Below are 19,154 nucleotides of genomic sequence, written 5' to 3' on the forward strand. Positions count from 1 at the left end.
GGCACATGAAAACCCGCCGCCCCCTCCCCTCTTGCTCCCGACTCCCCCGCCCGGGACCCCCGAAACTGCCCTCCCCCGGGAGCGAACCCCAGGCCGGCCGGCTTCCCGGGGCGGCGGGCCGGGCTGGGCAGGTGGGGGGGCCTGGGTGCCGGCGGCCGGCGGGGCGGCGCAGCTCCCGGGCTGGGCGCGGGCGGCGGCGGGCGAGCGGGCGGCGGCGGTGGCGGCGGCTCTCTTCACTGTCGGTAGGTAGAGCTCGCGCTCTCGCACTTAGCTCTTTCCTTTAACAGCCCAGGCGAATTCCTCAGACTCCCGGCGGTGGCGGCGCTTACACGCGATTCGCGTTCATCAATCCACGACATGAAGACAGGCGAGAGAGTGAGAGAGAGAGAGAGAGAGGGAGAGAGAGAGAGAGGGAGAAGGAAGGAAGGAAGGGATGGAGGGCGGGGGTGGGGTGGGGGTTGAGGGGTTCAGGGCTGGGGGGACCTGGAACAAGGGGAGGGGAGGAAGGGGGAGGGATGGGGGTGTGGTATATGTGTGTGTTGGTGGGGGTGAGCCAACCCCAGCTAATGGCTAGGGCCAGCTTTTCCAAGGTGTGCATTCAGATTTGAAGGTGCCTCTCCCCCCTTCTCTTTTCCTTCCTCTTAGAGAAAGAGAGATACCTGAGCCAACAGGTCAACTCAGGTTACCTCAACAGGTATAAGACCCCCGAGGCGGTTGAAGGCCAACAAGAGAGAGGAGGTCCCCTAACCCCCAGAGGTGGGCTCCCCAGGGGGTCCTTAAGGCTGGGGACTCTGAGGAGGAACAAGCACATGATATGCCCCAAACACTTCACGCATCAGAGCCCTCTAGGTCTCTTGCCCCTCCCCAGGGTTGAAAGCTACCCTTTCTTTCCTAGATCCTTGAGAATCTCTTGCCTGCCTGCTGTGGGTAATGGAGAGGGCAGGGGGCACCCCATATACCCAGTTAGGGCTGCACTGCCCCTTCAGACACCAGCTCCTGTCTGAGGCAGGAAGCCCAAGCCATGTCACGAGCTTGCCTGGAGGCTCTGAGAGCAAAGCTGCTTGTGGAGACAGAGAAGGAGAGGGCAGCTGGTGGGTCCCTGGCTTCTGGCTGGCCTGATCCAGGAGGTTTCTTCTCAGGAGACTACTTGTATCTGGGTTGGGGGAGAATACAGCAGGCCTCTTCCTTGTCCCCACATACCCTAACCCCATAGAAAATGCCAGTTCGGGGCCTGTAGTGTCCCCCTGGCTTCACTGCACCCCCCACTTCCCCAGGCAGGCTGCCCAGGCCAGGATGTGGATGGAAACTGTCAACAGACACTTTTTAAATATTTACCCACACTTCTCTGGGCTTTTTTACCCCATCCCCAAGGCTGGGTAAATTCAAGTTAATTCTAATGGATAAAAGAACCTTATTCCATCAGCACCTTTCTCTGGCCATAAATGTCTACAGTTATGTGGACTTAACACAGAGAGAAAAGGGAGAAAGTCAGAGAGCTGTGGCCATGTGTGCTGTGTGCAGATGAATGAAGAAGATGAATAAGAATGATTTTTCTGGTTCTCCTCCTCCACAGTGTGTGAGGTTGTTACACACAGGCAACACGGGGACACACTCGGGATACACACGTACTGTATGTGCTACCTTTCACCCCCCCAAAACATCAAATGCATGCTCACTAAACTATCGTGCATGCCAGGAAGTACCCGTCACCTCACAGACACTGTGCACACACGTGCACATCTATGCACATATGAAAACAAGACCTGATAAACACACACACACCTTTAGCTCTTTGCATCATGAAAACAAAAATGTGCTACCTCTTTTCTTTCCACATCCTGGGGTTTCAGGGTTGGACGCAGAAAGGAAGCAGTTAGAAAACCAGATCTTTTTCTTCCCTATCCAGAGCCCAGCTCTGGGGATGGAGGAAGAAATGAAAGTGCCGGGAGGATGGTGTAGAGAGAAAGAGACCCTCCCTCTCTCTATTATCTAAATATTGCTGGGGAAATAGCCACTCTCAGCCAAATTCCCACTGGAGAGTCACTGGTGCTGCCAGCCAGAGAAGGCTTGCAGGATCCCCTGAATTTGGGAAGAACCCACCTCCATCTGAGTTAGGGACCTACCAAACTCTGCGACACCCAGTACTCTGGCCCTGGAGCAGCAGGAGGGGAGGGTCAGCGGAGGGCTGTGCCAGGGCTGCAGTCCTCCCCAGGGTCCAGGACAGTGGAAGGCATGACAGAGTTCTCCTCCACTACCAGAGCATGCTCCCGACTTGGCTCCAGCCCTGCCTTCTCTGAGCCTGCTCTGCGGGTACTAAGCAGAAGGAGAGACAGACTCTGGGCTCCCAGCATCTAGGTCACTGGGGACTGTCGTAAATGCTTTCCCTTCCCCTTCTGGAAAAAGGAGGCTGGGCAGGCGGGATCCACTCTGGGGCCTGCGCCTTATCTTTTAGGGGGTGGGGGGTATCTCGACATTTTATGGTCCAGCGAAAACCCTGCCACAGAGCTATTCTTCCGGGCCTTTGTGTCTTGGAATGCGACTGTCCCGAGTGTGCCGCCAGCACCGCCTGCTCTGAGAGCCCCTCAGTCCCGAAACCCCTGGTTGGACTTGGTTTTCCCTTTGGGGTGGGGTGTCCCTCGCCTTCTCTTTCTTTCGTTCACTTGATCGTTTTTTCTTTTACACGTTTCTGGTTGATTTCGCTCCCGGAGCCTGGAAATAAAGGAACCTCAAGCAGTCATCCTTGCTGGGACGTCTCTGTCCCTCGCCCCGAGGCCTGCACCGCCCTCCTAGGTACCACGGATTTATGTTCGTTTGTCCGGGTCATTCTGCCTTTTCGTGTTAATTACGCGCTGCCTGCTTCATGCTTATCTCCTCCGCAAAGCGATTATTTTCGACGCCCGCCCTCCTGAGCCTCCCGAGTCTGCTGCCAGAGCGAGGGCCCATCTCCCGCCGCCACTCGCGATTTATTTACACCTCGCAGGTGAGACGATTGATTTGCTCAGAGCCAGAGGGGCCGGGCTGGGCCGGGGTGCGGGGCCTTCTCGTCGTTGCTCCTCGGGGCCGGGCCTCAAATGTCAGCGCGGGCAGGCCGGCCGGGGGCACCGCCGCCGCGTCTAACATTGAGCAACAGCGCCACCTCGCGTCCACTTGCTCCAATGCAGTCCGGCCGGGAAAAGGCCAACAGCTAGAGCAAGCAGGTCCCCAGGCTTGGCCCAAAGGTGGGAAGTGGGAAGAAGGAATTTCCAAATAAGTGCGCGCGTGAGGGGTCCCCAGAAGGGATATTCCCCCGGACCAATGTTCTTTTGTTTTCTAAATTCTCGAAATAAACCTCGTCAAAGGTTTCACACTATTTTCTTTTTGTCACCTCCCTTCCCTTATTAAGAGACACTGCAAAGGAACTGCCACGATTTCCCCAGCATTCAGGCGCATTTCTGGCCTCGCAACACCTCCGCGCACGCAGATGCACGCTCCGAAGCTCCCGCGACCGCCTGCCCGCGGGGCGCACCCTAAACTCCTCGCTCCTCTTACCCTGCTGCCGGCTCCGCAACGCGTATTCCGCCGCCGCCTGCAGGACTTTGGGGTGGGACTCTGACTTCTCCCGGCTGTTTGCCCCCCGGTTTGTAGCCCATCCCTCTCTCTCACGCGCGTTCTCTCCACCTCTCCCTCCCAGCCAGTGAGGTCCTGTTCTCCGTGGGCCATAGACAAAACATTCCTATAATCCGATTTCAAAGGAAAGAGTGTCCACCTTATTTAAACCATAAAACAATTAAGCCCAGACGTCTAGCCAGCTCCGCGCTGCTGTTTTGTTCGGCCCCATTCAGAATCCAGCGCAGGGAGACAAACAGCGCCATAAAAGTGGCATTTCGGGGCCGCGGAAATGTACCTATCCTCTGCCTTCCCAAGTGGAACATCCTTTAGGGTTTTGTGATTCTGACAAAGGAGCAGAGGAGAGATGGGAGGGGAAGATTAGGGCAGGGGAGCGTTTGCTAGCCCCTCTCCCCCCCCCACCCCAGCGTTCGTTTCTTTCCCCAGATGTGTGCTGTGTTGTTGTGGTTTGAATTCACAAATTGCAATAAATAAAAATCGAATCCAATCCTGACCTGCAGGCTGTAGGCTGAGCTGGTACTGAACAGTGGTCTGGACTGGGTGGGCCTGCTCTGGATCCCACGCTCTGGTCAGGGCCCTCCTTCCTGCCCCGAGAAAGGCCGGCTCCCGCGGCTGCAGGAAGCAGGCCGCGCTGACGGACGGACTAGGGGAGGCGACAGGGCCTTGGAGCAGGGGCGGGGTGGAGGCCCGGAAACGCCGCTGAGCTCGGGCTGGGAGAGAAGCCTGAGACCCGGCGGTCAGGACGGGACAGAGGGAGACGGGTGTCCCTTCCTCCGCCCGGTGCGGAACCGAGGTCAGGCTCCCATAGCAGCAACATGGCCAAGGGGAGGAGTGAGGAGGCGAGAAAAGAGAGAAAACTACAGGCAAAGCATCTTTCAAAAGGACCAAGAAAACAATCGCTTCTGGAATTGGGGAGGTCTCTTTAGCGGGAAAGAGGAGAGGCTCTTCAGCGACTGGGAAAACCAAGCCTTGTTTGTGACCTTTGACTGTCCCCCCTCAAAATATTATCCAAACAAAATGCTCACCCCTTCCTACCTTCCTCCAGCCCCCAGAATTGGAGTATTTAATAGAAAGAGGGGGTAGGAGATTCAAATGATGGGGAAGGGGCTGGTCCCTGCAAGTGCCTCACCAATCCTGTAAGGTGATGCGATCGGGGGAGCTGCACAGGGACTGGGGTCCCCAATTATTTTCTTTTACGGTGCCATTCCCCGAGTACTCAGAGCAACACCCTGCACCCTCACCAGAATGGGCAGCCTGAGATATTAAAGGGCTATATTTCAAGCAGTCTGAATTTAATAGTTTCCAGATTGGGGGATTTCCGAGAAAGGGGGCGCCGGGCCGAGGCATACCCGGCAGCTTAAGTCTGCTTCTGATTAGCAGATGAAAACTGCCAGTTCTGGGGAAGGCGCTCTGGGGTGCTGTGCAGCTGACCAGCCCCATCGGGAGGTTACATACATATCCCCACATCCCTGCGCCAGGGGTTCCACAGCCACCAGGGAACCCTTCACTCCTGGCTAATCCCTGATCAGCTTCCTTGGGTCCTATCTGCACCATCCCCCCAGAAATACTGCCACTCAGCCTAACCCTGTCACCCCTAGATCAACATTCAAATTAAACACCAGAGAGACAGAGAGATGGAGATTGACTAGAAAAGAGAGAACTAGGAGATGGGGAAGAGAGAGGAGCTGAGAACACATTGAGAAGTAGAAACTAAATCTAATTCTGATTGCATTGGTTTTCTCCTCCCTCCCTCCTAACCTTCCTTCCTTCCTCCCTTCCCCTTCCCTCCCTTCCTTCTTTCCTTTCTTCCTTCCTTCTTCCCTTCCCCTTCCCTCCCATTCTTTCTCCCTTCCTTCCTCTTCCCTTTCTTCCTTCCCTCCTTTCCCCTCCCTTCCTTCTTTCCTTCCTTCCTTCCTTTTTTTGGTGCCCTCTCTACTTTCTCTCTCCCTCTCTGCATCCTCCTTCTTCTAGTCTCAATGCAATCCCCAGTGCCTGTCCCACTCCATGAGGCCTGCTCAGTCCTCCTCACTGTTCACCCTCCCTAGTACACTCCCCTCCAGCCATCCCTCGAAGCACCAGCACCATGCAGACAAGCAAGAATCCAACCTGGGCCCTCACCCAGCACCCAACTTTCAACTTCACCTATCTCTTCCCTCCGATCTCATGTACTCATAAATTACTACAATTAATTACAGCCAGGGAAAACCATTCCTGCAGTGCCCTCATCCCTCAGGGACTCCATGGAGCTACCAGGAGATTCACGGGCAGCCAGCCTGGGCAGGCATAAGCTGGACCTGGGCCTCAGCAGCCTCCACTGCACTCCAGGAGCCCTCAGCTCCATCACACCCTGTCTGGAGAGAAGCAGGGGGCACTTGCCCTTCCGAAGTACAGGGAGCCCCTTCCCTGGCTCAGCCTCCCCCAAAGGACCTGAACACTTGCCTCCTCCACAACAGCAGCCTGGGAGCCACAGGGAGGAGAAATAATGAGAACTGGATGCGGTTGGGTTTCTTGTTTTTTAAGTGACTTCGATATATTAACACGGAGCTGTTCTACCATAACAAACAGAAGCACGTTACAGGACGGACTCTAGGGATGAGAGGAAACATTGCTATGTACACGCCCGAGGCGCCGGCCTGCGCCGCCGCCGGACCCAGCCTGCGGCACGGTCCCCGACCCTCGCCCCTCAGCTCCTGGGCTGGGAAGCATTCTTGTGTATGTGTGTGTGTCTTTTCTTTTTTCTGTACAAAATCTGCACACAGAGCACCCCAGGCCTGGGGACTGATGGCCTGGACCAAATACGATACAGGAAAAAAAATAGAAATATAGCGATTCAAGTACTGGCTTCTCTGAAGAAAGGAGAAAAAAAATCACATTTGTGTGTGTCATTTATTTCAGTTGCGCTGGGAGAAGAGAAAGCGGTTTCTCTCCCCGCCTGCTCCTCCTCGCTGGGTAGAACTAACTCTAAAACACCAATTTCTCAACACTGATCCCTCCCAAATTGCAAGAGTTTTCCTTTTCCCCTTCCTTTTTTTTTTCTTTTTAAGCTGATTGGCTTTTCTCTATCTTGTTCTTTCCTTTTCTTTTTCGTGCTGTCTCCCGCTTGGGTTGGGGTATTTTTGTGGGGTTTTTTTTTGTTTGTTTGTTTTTCCCTTGGCTGTGCCGAGGCAGCAGGCTGGGGCAGGGTTTAGGATTGCTCCTTGTCGGTTTTTTCTTTATTCATCTTTTTCATCTTCATCCTCCGGTTCTGAAACCAGATTTTGACCTGCCGCTCGGTGAGATTGAGAACCCGGGCCACCTCGTACCGACGGTCCCTGGTTAAATACATATTGAAGAGAAACTCCTTCTCCAGTTCCAGCGTCTGGTACTTGGTGTAGGGGCAGCGCTTCTTTCTCGTGGAGCGGGCGTGGATCCAGTTGGCCACGGGGTTGCCTGGAGAGCCAAACACAGGCAGGGGTCAGTGGAGCCCCTTTCCAGCCCAGGACCCTTGCCACCCCACCCCCAGGCTCAGCCAGGCTCCCCAAACCCAATAATTGAACCTGAATTTGGACACGTTTTGCTTTAGGAATTCCCCCCTTACTCCTTTTGCATCCTCCCCCTCCCCATCTCCCCCCCCCCCCGTTTCCAGCACCTAAAACTATAGGAAATCGAAGCTATCAAAGCCTCTACAGTCTGGTCCTCAGCTTCAAGAGTAGTAATTCGAGAATATCCTCATAAAAAGTCCAAATTCCCAACCGTTTCATAGGCCCATAAACGCTTCTCTCTCTTGTTTTTTATTTTTATAGCGAGGTCTCTCTCCTCCCCACTTCCCTCCTCCCCTGCCCCCTCCCATCCTCCCAGCCCACGACCAAGTCCTGAAATTTCAGCAGTTCTGCTTCCTGACCCTGAGAGTCTCCAAGCCCCTCATTACCCTCTCCAGCGCCCTTCTCCCTCTCTCGGAGTTCAACCCTGCTGAGGCGAATTCACAGGGTGATGCTGGGATAGGAAAAGCCTTTCTCCTCTCCCCAGGGAGCTGCTGGCCTTGGGGACAGACTCCCCTATATCTTAGCTCCCCTGTTTGGCTTCCAGTGCCCCTCTCCTCCTGCCAGCCCCAGGACAGGCTCTGCAGGAGCCAAGCCTCCAATTTCAGGTTTATGGGAGTAGCTGAGGGCAAGAAGGGAAGCCTTCAGAGGGGTATAATTAGGCCCTGGCCCCTTATGGGGCTGGAGGAAAGGATTTCCTGCAGCCCCCTCCTGGGACTCCCCCAGACACTTCCTCACACCCAGGGGCTGCACCCCCTCCCCTGCTGTTTCCCCTTCCTCCCTCTTTCTCTGGCCCTGCAGCTCTCACCTGTCCCCCCACCTACTCCTGCCTTTCTTTGCAGAAAGGCTCCTGTTTCCCTGATTGGGGTGTGTGTATGTGTATAATTCTCTAATCTGGGGAGATGCCTCTCCTCACTTCTCACCCCTGACCCCCATTCCTAACCCTCTCTTATGCAGACCCTCAGAAGAGGACTCTCAAGTTTAAGGAGACTGGGACCCCACTTATCTCCCTCAACTCTGAAAGTCCTGATCTCTCCAAGTTCCCAGGCTGTGAAAGCCCCCAGACCCCTCACCCAGTGCTCCTGGGGGAGAAGCCCATGGACCTTCTGCTTTATGAATCTCTAGTGGGGTGAGGACCCCTATGCTGTCTAGGAGCTAGGGGTAGCTCTTCTCCCTGGGGTTATTTCCTCTCTGCCCCCAGTGCCCTCCTCATCTCTCCTCCATCCCACCTCAAACCATAAAATGAACCTCGCCCCTACCCCATCCTCTAGCCTTGTCTGCATTTCTTCGAAAGAAGCGACTGAGCCAAAAAGCCTGGGCTGGGGGCGTGGGGGCGGGGGCTCTCATCAAAGCCAGCTCCTGGGAGAGGAATCCCCCTCAGCCCTCTCCCAACCTGGCTCCCTGGGCCCCCTTCTCAGACCTTCCTGCCCCTAAAAGCTCCCCAAGGTAATTCGCTTTTATTGAGTCCTCGCCCCCTCGCCCTCACCCCTCTCCCGCGCTCCCTGCGCCGCTCCGAGGGGCTGTAATCCGGCTCCCCCCCGCCCGTCCTCCCCTCCCCTCCCGCGCGGGTTGTAAAGGAAAATTGCTCCCAACTTACTGGGGTCCAGGTCGGCCTTCTCCTCTTTGTGCTTGCTGCCGGCGAGGGCGTCCGCCTCGGGCGAGGGCAGGGTCTGCGGGGCGCGGTCGCGCAGCTCCCCGGGCGAGCCGTACATGTAGTCCGGGTAGCTGCGGCCGTCGCCCGGGCCGCAGTCGGCGCGGCGCCCGGGGTAGGCGTCCGGCTTGAGGGCGTAGTGACGGCCCCCGGCCGGGAAGCTGGGGAAGGAGACGGCGCCGGACAGCGGCTCGAGCCAAGTCCGCATGTAGCGCGCGTCGGCGCCGAGGTGGGGCTGGGGGCCGTACGGGTGGTAGACCACGGACGACTGCGAGGGCACGGGCGCCCACGACGTGCTGAACACGGCCGGCTTGGGCGCGAAGCTACAGGACGGAAAATCGCTACAGTCCGGCACCAAACCGCTGGGTCTGGCGGCCGCGGGGTGAGCCCCCGTGGCCGGAAACCTGGACGCTAGGAGGTCTTCATTGTCGTGAGAGATGAGCGAGTCCACGTAATAGTTACTGATGGGCCCCGTCGCCGACATCGTAACAGGGTTTTACATACATAAGATTATTGTATGAACTGTATATGTACTTTTTATCTGCTCACAGAACAATCAAGGCAGGTAATTATTTTTCCAGCCTTTTCCCCGCAGCTCATTGGCTCCCTGGCCCCCACGTGATCGTATTTACCCAAAAATACGGCGCGGATCAATGCGCAGGGGCTTTTTTTCCTGGCTTTTTTTTTTTCCCTTCTCCCACCCCCTTCTTTCTGCTGATCCCCGCGACCTGCGTTTTCCTGGGGGTCCGTCACTCTGGACCCAAGGACCCGGCCACCCCCTCAGGACAACTCGCATCTAAGCAGAGAACCCCCTGGCCCATGTCCACCCATAAGCAGATGGCCTCCGCCTCCACCCCCAGGAGGATTTCTTAATGGGGTGAAAATGCCAGTCCCTGAAGCCAGGGTTCCCGGACCCCCGGGGCCGAGCTGGGCGCGGGAGCCCCACAGGGGCTGAGAGGCCGGGCCGAGGTAGGTGGAGGAACTATTTCTTGACGTAATCCGTCTCTGTCGGCCCCTACGCTCCCGCAGTCTCTGCGCGAGCCGAGATCAGCGATTGTCAGTTCGGAACGTGGCTTTTAAAAATGCGTTTTTAAATAGTGTGTATGTATGTATTTCTTTCAGGAGCAGCAGCAGCGAGGGAGGGAGAGTGGGAGGGGACTGGGGAAGCTGGGGTGGAGGGAGGGAAGCAGGGAAAGGGGAGCGTCCTTCTGCCACTGGCCAATTCAGCCCCCCAAATCTAGGGTAGGGGAAGATTGGGGAAAGTGGTCCACGGGTGGGAGGGGTAGGACCTCGGGACCTGTACACTTGTGTTACTAGAAGTCCTCTCTTTGCTTTGGCACAGATATGCAAACGCCTTCATTTTAAATTTATTGTCTGTATCTATTTATCTTTCTTTGCCAGCCTGAAGAAGTGGAGGAGAGGTCTACACAACTTCAGTGGGGTGACCCCATCCCTGCTGCTTGTTCACCCTCCTTTGCCCCCAACTGCATCTCTGAGACATCCGGCCCCCCGCCCCCCAAAAAAGAAGTCACTCCAGGGCTCTGTCTGCAGAGAGCCAGGGTGAGAGCGGGCAAGGCGAGAGAGCGACCTCAGTCGTGGGCAAGTAGCTTGTTTTTACGTCCTTCAATAAAAATTTTATGAGGATCATTTGATTGTTCATAAATGTGTCTTTCATTAAATAAAATTGTAGGCTGTTTTTGGAACGAGAAAAAAGCTACGGAGGAATGGGGGAAAGCAATTCCTTGGGAGTCAGAAGCAGGAATTCTGGAAGGGGCAGTGTGATTGTAGGGAAGATCACACAACTTGGAGTCCTCCCCCCAGTAAGTTGGTTGCTACCCTCCTCCTCAAATTGGGGGTTCGTTGCCCAGCCCTCTGCTTTCCCTCAGACTGTCTCATGGTGGTTTAGTCAAGGTGGGCTTTAGGCAAGCAGGAAATTCTCAGTGTGTGTGCAAGAGAGGGGGCAGGGAAGTTGGCTGGGGGTGGAGGAGAAGGGCAGGTGATGTCCCCAGAGACAGATGCACCCTAGGCATGGCAGAGTGAGTTTGAAGGAGGGGTGCAATTCCACGGTCAGCAGGAAGGAGTTCAGTTTGCACTAGGGGAGACAGGCAGGAGCTGAGTCTAAGACACAGGCTCTGAGACAGCAGGGAAGGACAAGGCTTCCCAGACCTGAGACGCCTGCCCTTCTTCCCCACTCCTGTCCCTAGGAGGGGACCAAACGCCAGGAGTGGGGGTGGAGGCTGCTTTTTTCCTGCATCTCTGCCGGCCTGATTCCTCTGGGGAGGAGAAGGGCTAGAGAGAGAGGTGTCCCAGAGAGTGTAGTTTGTGTGTTTGGGGAGGGAGGAAAGTTGAGGGGGGGAGGGTAGATCTGCAGCCCCGAAGCACTGACCCCAGCCTGCCAGGCGCCCTCCCCAGTCCCTGCTCCTCCCCCTCTCCGGTTCTTTCCTTTTCGGTCAAGCGGGGCTGGGATTTCGACGCATGGGGGGGATGTGAGAAGTGCCCGGCTGGGAAGAGGCGACCCAGGGCCTCAGCCTCTTCACCCTCGGCGGCTCTGTCTTCCCCTCCCCCGGACTGGACTGGTCTGGGAAATCCAAATTACAGCAAGAGACAGAATATCTCTTTGGCCTTGATGGAGTCGGGTTAGCTGTCAATCAAAAATTCTCCCTCACTAGTTCAAGGAAAAGACAGGAGGTTCCTGTCCCCCTGCGGAGGCTTCCTCCAAATCCCCAACGCCATCAACACCTCCCCCAGCCCAGGCGGAGCCGGTGACCCTGCCTGGCTCTTAGGTGGCTGCTGGCAGCGCTGAGCAGAGACGTGTAGCCTTCAGAGGGCCCGGGGCCAGACTGCGACCAAGAGGATATCAAGGGACAGAGGCTGAGAGAGACTGAGCTTGAGACAGCCTGAGACAGCACGACTGAAGCATGGCGCCAGGCCCATAGAGAGGAAGGAAGGAAGGAAAGAAGGAAGGAAAGAAGAAAACGAAGGATGAGGATGAAAGAAAGCAAGAGGGGAGAATTCCAGAAAAGAGGGGATGCAAGATGAAAAGCGAGAGGAGAGCAGGGAAAGGAAGGCATGCGGAGAGCTAGCTGGAGGAAGGGCGGCGACAGGCAGGCAGGACAGGGCAGGGCGCGGGCTGGCGGAGCAGCCGTGGCATTGTGCAGCCCGCTGGCCGGCCGGGCCTTTGCCGCGGGACCGGCTACGGGCGCAGCGGCCACTTCTGTCCGGACACAAAGGAGGAAGAGGCCTCCTCTCCTGCCCCTCCCGGGCGACCTGCTGGGGTGGGTACAACAGGCCTCTGGGATATGGAACCCTATCTTGGCTGCCCAGGCGGCTGGGGGCCGAGCCACGCTCTCATCAAGGAGCAAAGAAGACATGTGGAAGGAGAAGGTTTCACGCCCGCTTCTCCTTTGCATCTTCTCCAGGCGACAGGGCCCATCTGCCCCAACCTCAGTCTTCCTAGAAGAAAGTTGCCCCAAAGCCCCTCTCCTATGGGCCTCTACTACTGGGGAGGCCCCCACCAGACATAATGGTTATAAACAGATGCCCCTTTCTCTCCTACCCCCTTTGGCCACCTCCTTCTTTGCAGCGCTGGAGCGGCCTGCCCACCCTGCCTGCCCACCCGGCAGAGGCAGCAGCAGTGGGGCAGCTGGGATCACCAGGCCCATGCTCTCCGCTGCCGTCAAATTCCCTGTGAAACCGAGGGGAGATTGTCACCTTCCTTTCAGAGCGTGAACTCAGACCTTCCCCACTCAGACACAGACACAGCTGTGGATCAGGAAGCAGGCCTCGCCCACAGCCCCCTCCCAACCAATGCCCCATTTTGCCTAGGCCTTGCTGAGAGAGGCGGCCAGGAGGAGGGGGGCTGGAAGCGGCTGGCAGGCCCTGACTTCACCAGGCTGAGGTCTCTCGGTTCCACAACTGCCTGTGGGTTGTATCCCCATTCTCTGCATTTGGAGGTGGGGTGGCAGGTCACGGCTCTAAGGCAGGCCTTCAGGCTCCCCCAGTCCAGGCCTGTAGGTGTGGGGGTGTGACAGATGTGGGGACACCAAGAAGGAGTGGTTTGTCTTCCCAGATTGTTACTCCTGCTGAATCTCCCACCAGTTACCCAGACTTCCTCTCACCCCCACCACTCCCTTCAATTTTCATCAGCACCAATGGGGCAACCCAAGGGACCAGAGGCCACTGGGAGTCCCTGTTTGGAATGGGGAAATCCCAGCTTTAGTTAGCAGTTCTGCATTCACTCTGGTGCTCAGAGCTCTCCTCTGACCCCAAAAGACTGCACTGGGCCCAGGAGAGCCCCTCAAGTGGGAGGGGCCCCCTTACTGCATCACTTCAGACCTGTGCAGCTGAGACCAAGCTAGTACCACCGTGGGAAGGACAGACAGACAGAAAGACAGGCAGGTTAGAGTCATCCCCTCCCCTTGCCCTGCACCTCCCTTTCAGTGATTTAAATTCCCTCCGGTTCAATCCACACCGTCAAGTTCGGTTTAAATTTAAAACAGGCTTTTCCCGGTGCCCCAGCGGGCCATCCCTGCCGCCCCGCCACAGGCAGGGCGCCCGCTCCAGGCTCGTCAACACCCGCCCGCGCGGAGGAGGCCTCGCGTGCTCCATTTGCTTTCATTTTCCTTCTCCCCCTGAACTGGGCTCAGTTCACCTCTCCGCTGCCCTCTCCTCCCCGCCCCCTCTTTGGTTCCCCTCGACTTTCCCCCCTTTTCTCTCCTGATCCCTCTTTGTTGGGAAAAACACACCCACACACAACTCCTCTTAGCTCAGGCCTGTGCTGGAAGCAGAAACTGAATTCTCCTGGCCTGCCGCGAGGAGACCCGCGTCCTGCCCCCACCCCAGGTGGGTATCCCGGATCCCTACACACCAGGAGTCCAGCCCCTAAGCCCAGCGGGAGTGAAACCTCTAGGGCCTGTGAACGTGGCCCTCTCAACGCCATGGCCTGCATTCCCGCCGGCCCCCTGCCCTGCCGCCCCGCAGCAAACGGGGCTATTTCCGGCTCCCCCAACCCCGTCTGGTTTCCCAGCCTGGGGAGTGGCTGGAGGGGGAGCAGCCCCTAGAGCAAGGGGTGCCCTCTGCCTGGAGTCTCCGAAGCCCTGGGCGCCTGGTTACCTGATCTTTGTGTGATGTGTGTGTCGCAAGGAAATTTGCAGTGACTTTGGAGCCCAGACTGAGGAAGCCGAGGTGGCGAAAGGAGAGACAATACGGGTCCGAAGTACAATTAAGGGGCCCGAGCCGCTAGTCTCTCCCCCGCCCTCCCTGCCAGACTGGGAGCTGTCTGGCCTCAAACCTCAGGGCAACCCGCGAACCTAGAGCCGGAAACTCAACCCATGGCGGAGGGAACCAGAGGATCCGGCATCCAGAAAGCAGGAGGGACGCTCCCTTCCAACTGGGGGGCGCAGCAACCAGCCCCGCTGAGTTGCAGAGAATCCAATGAATGAAAGTGCACATTCCGACGAATTTTCCCGATTTTTTCAAACCTTTGGAAGGACAGCATAGGGTTTGGGCTGTCTCAGATGGACAGACAGACAGACAGGCAAACCGCATCTCCGGAGGCAGACAGACTCACAACATGAGTGTGAGCCTTAAATCAAATACAGGTTCAACATTCCCGAGGCCTCTCTGCCAGGCCGGCGGGCGCCGATTTCCCTACCTTCTCTCCCTTCCAGGGCGTTGGGCAGAGGCCCGGAAGACTCGGTCCCTCTGGCTTGGTCCAATCCCGCCTCGGGAAGCGCCTTCGTTACCTGCTCCTCGGCTCCCCATGGCCACAGATGCAGGGCAGCCGCCTCCGCCGGGGGAGGGAAGCCCTGGCCACCGCAGCCGCGGCTGCCCGCCCTCCTTCCCTCCCTCCCTCTTCCTCGCCCTCCCTCCCTCTCTCCCTCCCTCGCGCGCTACCGCTCGCCGGGCCCTCCCGCGGGCAACCTGTTCTGGACCAAATCCAGGTATCTCCGAAAGAGAGAAAAAAGAAAGGACCTCTTATGTGGAAAAGAAAGACCCTTGACTGCATTTATTTTTCATGCTCTGACCATTGGTCGGCCTCAGTTCAGACGTCCCGGCCCCGGCCCTGCAGCTGCAGAGGTGTGCCGGGCCTGCCGCCTCGCCCACGTTGGCCGCCGCGCCCCGCGCACTGCGCGCTCCACACTCTGGGTCGCCGCCCCTCGGCAGCCCAAACACCAAACAGACCTCAAGGTCCTTCCTACAGACTCAACATCCGGTTGCTCGCCTCGCCGCTGGCCTCTGCCCGGAGCCCGCTCCGCTCAGTCTGAGGCCAAAGTCCACACACAATCCACCTTGTCCGTGCTCTCTCGCGCGGCCGGACACCCCTCCTGGCCAAGGAGCGCGCTGGCCACCCTCGGCCGCAGTCCTACTTCGGGCGGGCTGCAAACCTTCCATGCACGGGACCCACACAAAGCCCAGTGTCCTGACGCTCCCACCCGCCGCCCCCTGTCCCCGGCCGGCCCCGCTGCCCTTCACCTGTTCCGGAGAAGGGCGGCATCTCCCAGCGAGCCGAGGCCAGGCGGTGGGCCCTGGTGGAGGGTGCTGGGGAGCCGAGGTCCCAAGGAGGCCACAGAGGATCTGCCGGCTAAGCCCAAGCCCCCGCAGCCAACGAGAGATCTCAGAGACCAAGGCTCTCCTTGGCAAGCTCTTGCCTTTTCCTCCTTCTCCCGCAAGTCTTAAACACTCACACGCCGAGAGTTCAGCTCTATAAATCCTGCTCCTCTTTCCCATATCATAATTAAAAAAAACCAGTAGGGGAGGTTTTAACTTTTATTGCGATTTCTGGAGTTGGGCTGCGGAGCATATATTAAGTTTACGCTTATGCGCTCTCGGCGGGGAGGGTCCTTTAAGAAATAAAAATCCATCTTAATATCCGCAGACGAGAGAGATAATTTTTCCCTCCTCTTCACGCTGTTTCTTTTGAAGACTCCCTTCCAGCGAAGCGAATAAATAATCACCATCGCCTTAGCCATGATCCATGGCCCCAGGGCCCCAGGGTGGACTCTGGCCACCAGACTGGCCCTCACCTTGGCCCTGTGAGAACACACCCCATTCCTCAGGATGTAGGGGGGACACCCAGACCCATGGCTCTGTGGCCACCCCCCCCCAAAAGCCCACCAGCTCTGAAAGGGAAATTGGGGCAGAGAGACCCAAAGCGCAGAAGTCGTTCATTGGTGAATTTCGGCCCATCAGGGACGCTGTCTCCAAGCCAGGCACTCCAGAGCACCCCGCCCCTGCCTAAGACTCCCTTCACTCCAGCTGGCCCCGGGCTTCTGACAGCCTGAAAACTCAGAGACTGCTAGGAGCTCCCAAACCAGGGAAGCCCCTGCCTGCCTCACACCAGCTGGCCTTCCTCTGAAAATCTCCCCATCTTCCTGGAAGCCGCAGGGAGATTTGAGCACTTCCTTCCAAGGGAAAAGATTTTTCCCCCTACAGAGGGCTGGGGGACAGACAGAAAGACAGACTGACAATTTCAGCTAGAGAGAAGGAAGGCTCTATTCCTATTTTCTTCCCTAGACTCCTTGGCGTCTCTTTGTACAAGAGAGAAAAAAATACATGAGGATGCACAAAAATATATGCAGGGGGTCTGAGAGAGCCTGGAGGAGACAGAGATCTAGAAACAGAGACCTACCCTCATCCAAGGCTACATATATCCCCCCAGCAGACAACTGCACAAATACAGAACTTCATGTATATATTTTGTTAGAGGGACAGGATTTTGTTCCCCTGTCTGAAAGTTTACAATGTTTTAATAATCATAATAATTCCAAAGTAAGAGAACCAAGAACCTGTCCTTCTCCTTTTGGCTTTCTCTTTCCCAGTCTCCCTGAGAATAGGGGTGAATCTCCCCATTCTTCCTGACCCTCCCCATTTTTCTCTGCAGAAAAACCTCTTTGGAGAGCCTTCTCTCTAGCAACCAGGGCCAGAAGTGAGGAGCCAGAGGGAGAAAGGAGGGGAAGAAGCTTTGCGAAGTTGCACATTGCTCAGAGTCCCCCTTAGCCCACTAGCCTCCCCTCCTCCCCTTGGCATCAGCCAACAACCTCCCCAACAATATGGTAATGGTGGGCGCTGGCAGCCTCCGTTCACCCAGACACTTCAACACAGCGCACAGACAAGCAGCTGCCTGACAGGCACAGACACAGCAGACCAAGGCCTACGGGTAGCAGACAGCTAGAAAGAGACCAGAGCCAGATTCTTGCCCTGATGCTTCCCAGTAGGGTGGGTGGGGGGGTTCTACTTGGACTTGATGGCTTTCCTCTAACCTACTAACACCCTAAATATGCCCTTCTCCTGGGGATGGAGCTATGGAAGGGGAAGAGGAGGTGACTGAGCTAGTGCTCAGAGCTCCCCAACTCTTGGGACACCAGGCACCCCACTTTTCTAAGGAGAAGCTCCAGCCCCAGCCAACAGGAGGCAGATTTTTTTCCCTTGGAGGTGGCAGGTGGGAGAAGCTAAGCCTTCCAGGGCCTCCCTTCTCCTTCTGTGCTCTTCCCTCTCCTGATCATCCTGCCCCACCCTGCTACCCAGCTGAGCTGGCCCTCCAGGCCACCTCTTACTCAAATTCCTGAATTTCCTTGGAATTGGTTAGACCTTCTTTGTCTGTCTCCATCAGCTGGGCCCAGGAAACAATAGCTGCAGGAAAAACTCCTCTCCCTCAATCACAGGGATTGGGACAGGCTGGGGAGTGGACAGTATAAAGCGGGGTTCTCCAGATTTGTCCTGCCGCCCCACTCACAGCTCACCCTCCTCAGTCTGTACCCACTTTGCCCTATCTAGGAGGGGGCTGGGGGCAGTCCCACTGGGGAGGGAAGGAGCAGGATAGGTGGGTTGGGGCCCTCGACGATAACCGACTGATGTAACTCAGGCAGTTTCTTGTTGCCGAGTTCAAAACTCAATCCCAACAACATGAAACTACCTAAGCCACAGATCAGCTGAGCGAGCAGGGCGGGAGATTCAGCTTTGCATCTATCTGGAGGAGAAGGGAAGGGGGTTGGGGAAGGAAGAAATTCAGCCCCGTCCCCCTTTCCGCCCCCACAATCTCCCTGAGGACTAGAGAGTAGACTTTGGGTGACTGGATGGGTAGGGGGATCTAACTGCCTCATCAGCTTCTGGTCTAAGCAAATCGCTCAGGGAGACTGGTGAAATGGGACTTCCAGCCGCCAAACCCCCGCCCCGCCCCCAGCACCGCAGTGGAGCTATTCCCCTGCCTCTGGCCCTGGCCCTGGGGGGAAGCTGGAGTGTCCTTCCACTCTGGAGTTGTGTCCGCTGCCTTGCCCTTCTGGCTCTCCTGTGCTCTCCTCCTGGATTCCCTCTGAGCCTCTCCCTCTCTCAACTGGACTCTGGCTTCCCTTCGGCTATGTGTGGCCGAACCACTCCAGAGCCTCTTCCAATCAGGCCACTTGCCTGGCAAAGCCCCATGGCCAGGGTGAGTGGGGACCGAGAGGCTGGCTAAGGCTCACATCCAAACCAGCAGAAAGCAGAAAAACCTAAGCTTCAAGCTCCAACCCTCCCAAGCCCACCCTCACTCTGCTCCCCGCCAGCAGACAACAAGACACCTAGACCCATGTGTCAACCTCGAGGCGACCCTAAGTGCCCGAGTAGAGAAAGAAGCCAAAAACCACCAATTTACCCCTTTAACCGCCGAACCCCACAGCAACGGGCCGGGGAGGGGGAGCTCATGGCCACTGCGAGCCGCCACAAGGCAAGCCTGGGCTCTCAGCAAGCCCGGATACCCGAAACACCTTCCTCCCTGCTCTGCCCGCTGCACGCCGGGCACCTGGGGACGCCGCTAGTCCCCACTCCGCCGCCAAGAGAAGAACAAGAAACCGCTTCTCTTACCTTGTCGCTGCCTCCTCCTCCTCCTGTCGCTGCCCGCGCTTCTGCTGCTGCTGTCGAGGGTGGGGGGGGATGGCTGAGCTCCTCGTCCCCCTCCGGCGGTTAAGTTTATTCCTCTCCTTGGATAGGTGGGGGGCTCTTGGGGTTCCCCCCAGCAACGGTGGGGTGCGCCTGGCCCAGCACCCCCGGCAATCAGATCCGTCTGCTCCTCAAGATTGCAGTTTGCTCTCTGCCTCTTTCCCTCCTCCAGTCACCTTTAAATGCATCTTTTACTGCAGCACCACATTATATTTGCAGATCATAAAATCCACCTCTCGCGCGCACCAAGACCGTCCTGACATTACTGTTTTATGACCTTGACTTATTGTGGTCACCTGGATAATATTTAAATCAACGTTATGGTCTCTCACTTACATTAAACCCGCCAAGAGACGTTCTAGAAAGGCTCTAGGAGATGAGTCAAACACAAAACACACACATCCACACACTCAGCCTCTTTGGGGGGAGGGTGTCGCTAAAAAACACTAAAAACAAAAAATCACCCA

General features: G+C 56.9%; 2 protein-coding genes and 2 long non-coding RNA genes across 6 annotated transcripts in view; 2 read left to right on the forward strand and 2 right to left on the reverse strand.

Moving 5' to 3' along the window:
• LOC102525023 (homeobox protein Hox-C4) overlaps positions 1 to 14,537 on the reverse strand; it is a 60,169-nt gene extending 45,632 nt beyond the window's left edge. Inside the window, exon 1 of the mRNA XM_072972708.1 lies at positions 14,429 to 14,537. The gene's annotated coding sequence lies outside the window, so the exon portion shown is untranslated. The remainder of the gene's footprint in view (positions 1 to 14,428) is intronic.
• Positions 105 to 5,381, forward strand: LOC116282600 (uncharacterized). 3 transcript variants are annotated; one of them, XR_012078316.1, is made up of 5 exons: positions 105 to 242; positions 646 to 694; positions 2,709 to 2,790; positions 2,882 to 2,980; positions 3,383 to 5,381. It is a non-coding gene; the product is annotated as an uncharacterized lncRNA (long non-coding RNA). The 3 variants fall into 3 exon arrangements; XR_012078314.1 differs by lacking the exon at positions 105 to 242 and adding an exon at positions 288 to 375; XR_012078315.1 differs by lacking the exon at positions 646 to 694 and having other exon boundaries at positions 107 to 242.
• HOXC9 (homeobox C9) lies at positions 6,346 to 9,259 on the reverse strand. The gene is made up of 2 exons (XM_006203073.4): positions 8,722 to 9,259; positions 6,346 to 7,035 (listed from the first exon to the last, which is right to left on the reverse strand). Exons 1-2 carry the CDS (start codon positions 9,257 to 9,259, stop codon positions 6,791 to 6,793), a joined length of 783 nt encoding a protein of 260 aa, XP_006203135.2. The 3' UTR covers positions 6,346 to 6,790.
• Positions 9,586 to 15,643, forward strand: LOC140700101 (uncharacterized). The gene is made up of 3 exons (XR_012078317.1): positions 9,586 to 9,744; positions 10,177 to 13,617; positions 14,445 to 15,643. It is a non-coding gene; the product is annotated as an uncharacterized lncRNA (long non-coding RNA).
• The last annotated feature ends 3,511 nt before the right edge of the window (positions 15,644 to 19,154 follow it).

The sequence above is a fragment of the Vicugna pacos genome, chromosome 12, assembly GCF_048564905.1.
Source record: "Vicugna pacos chromosome 12, VicPac4, whole genome shotgun sequence".
NCBI lineage: Eukaryota > Metazoa > Chordata > Mammalia > Artiodactyla > Camelidae > Vicugna > Vicugna pacos.

Bases quoted from the DNA above. Each gene is read 5' to 3' on its own strand.
- HOXC9 (XM_006203073.4), bottom strand. From the start codon at position 9,259: ATGTCGGCGACGGGGCCCATCAGTAACTATTACGTGGACTCGCTCATC. The intron at 7,036-8,721 runs GTAAGTTGGGAG...TTGGCTCTCCAG, and splicing joins GAAGGCCGACCTGGACCCCA to GCAACCCCGTGGCCAACTGG.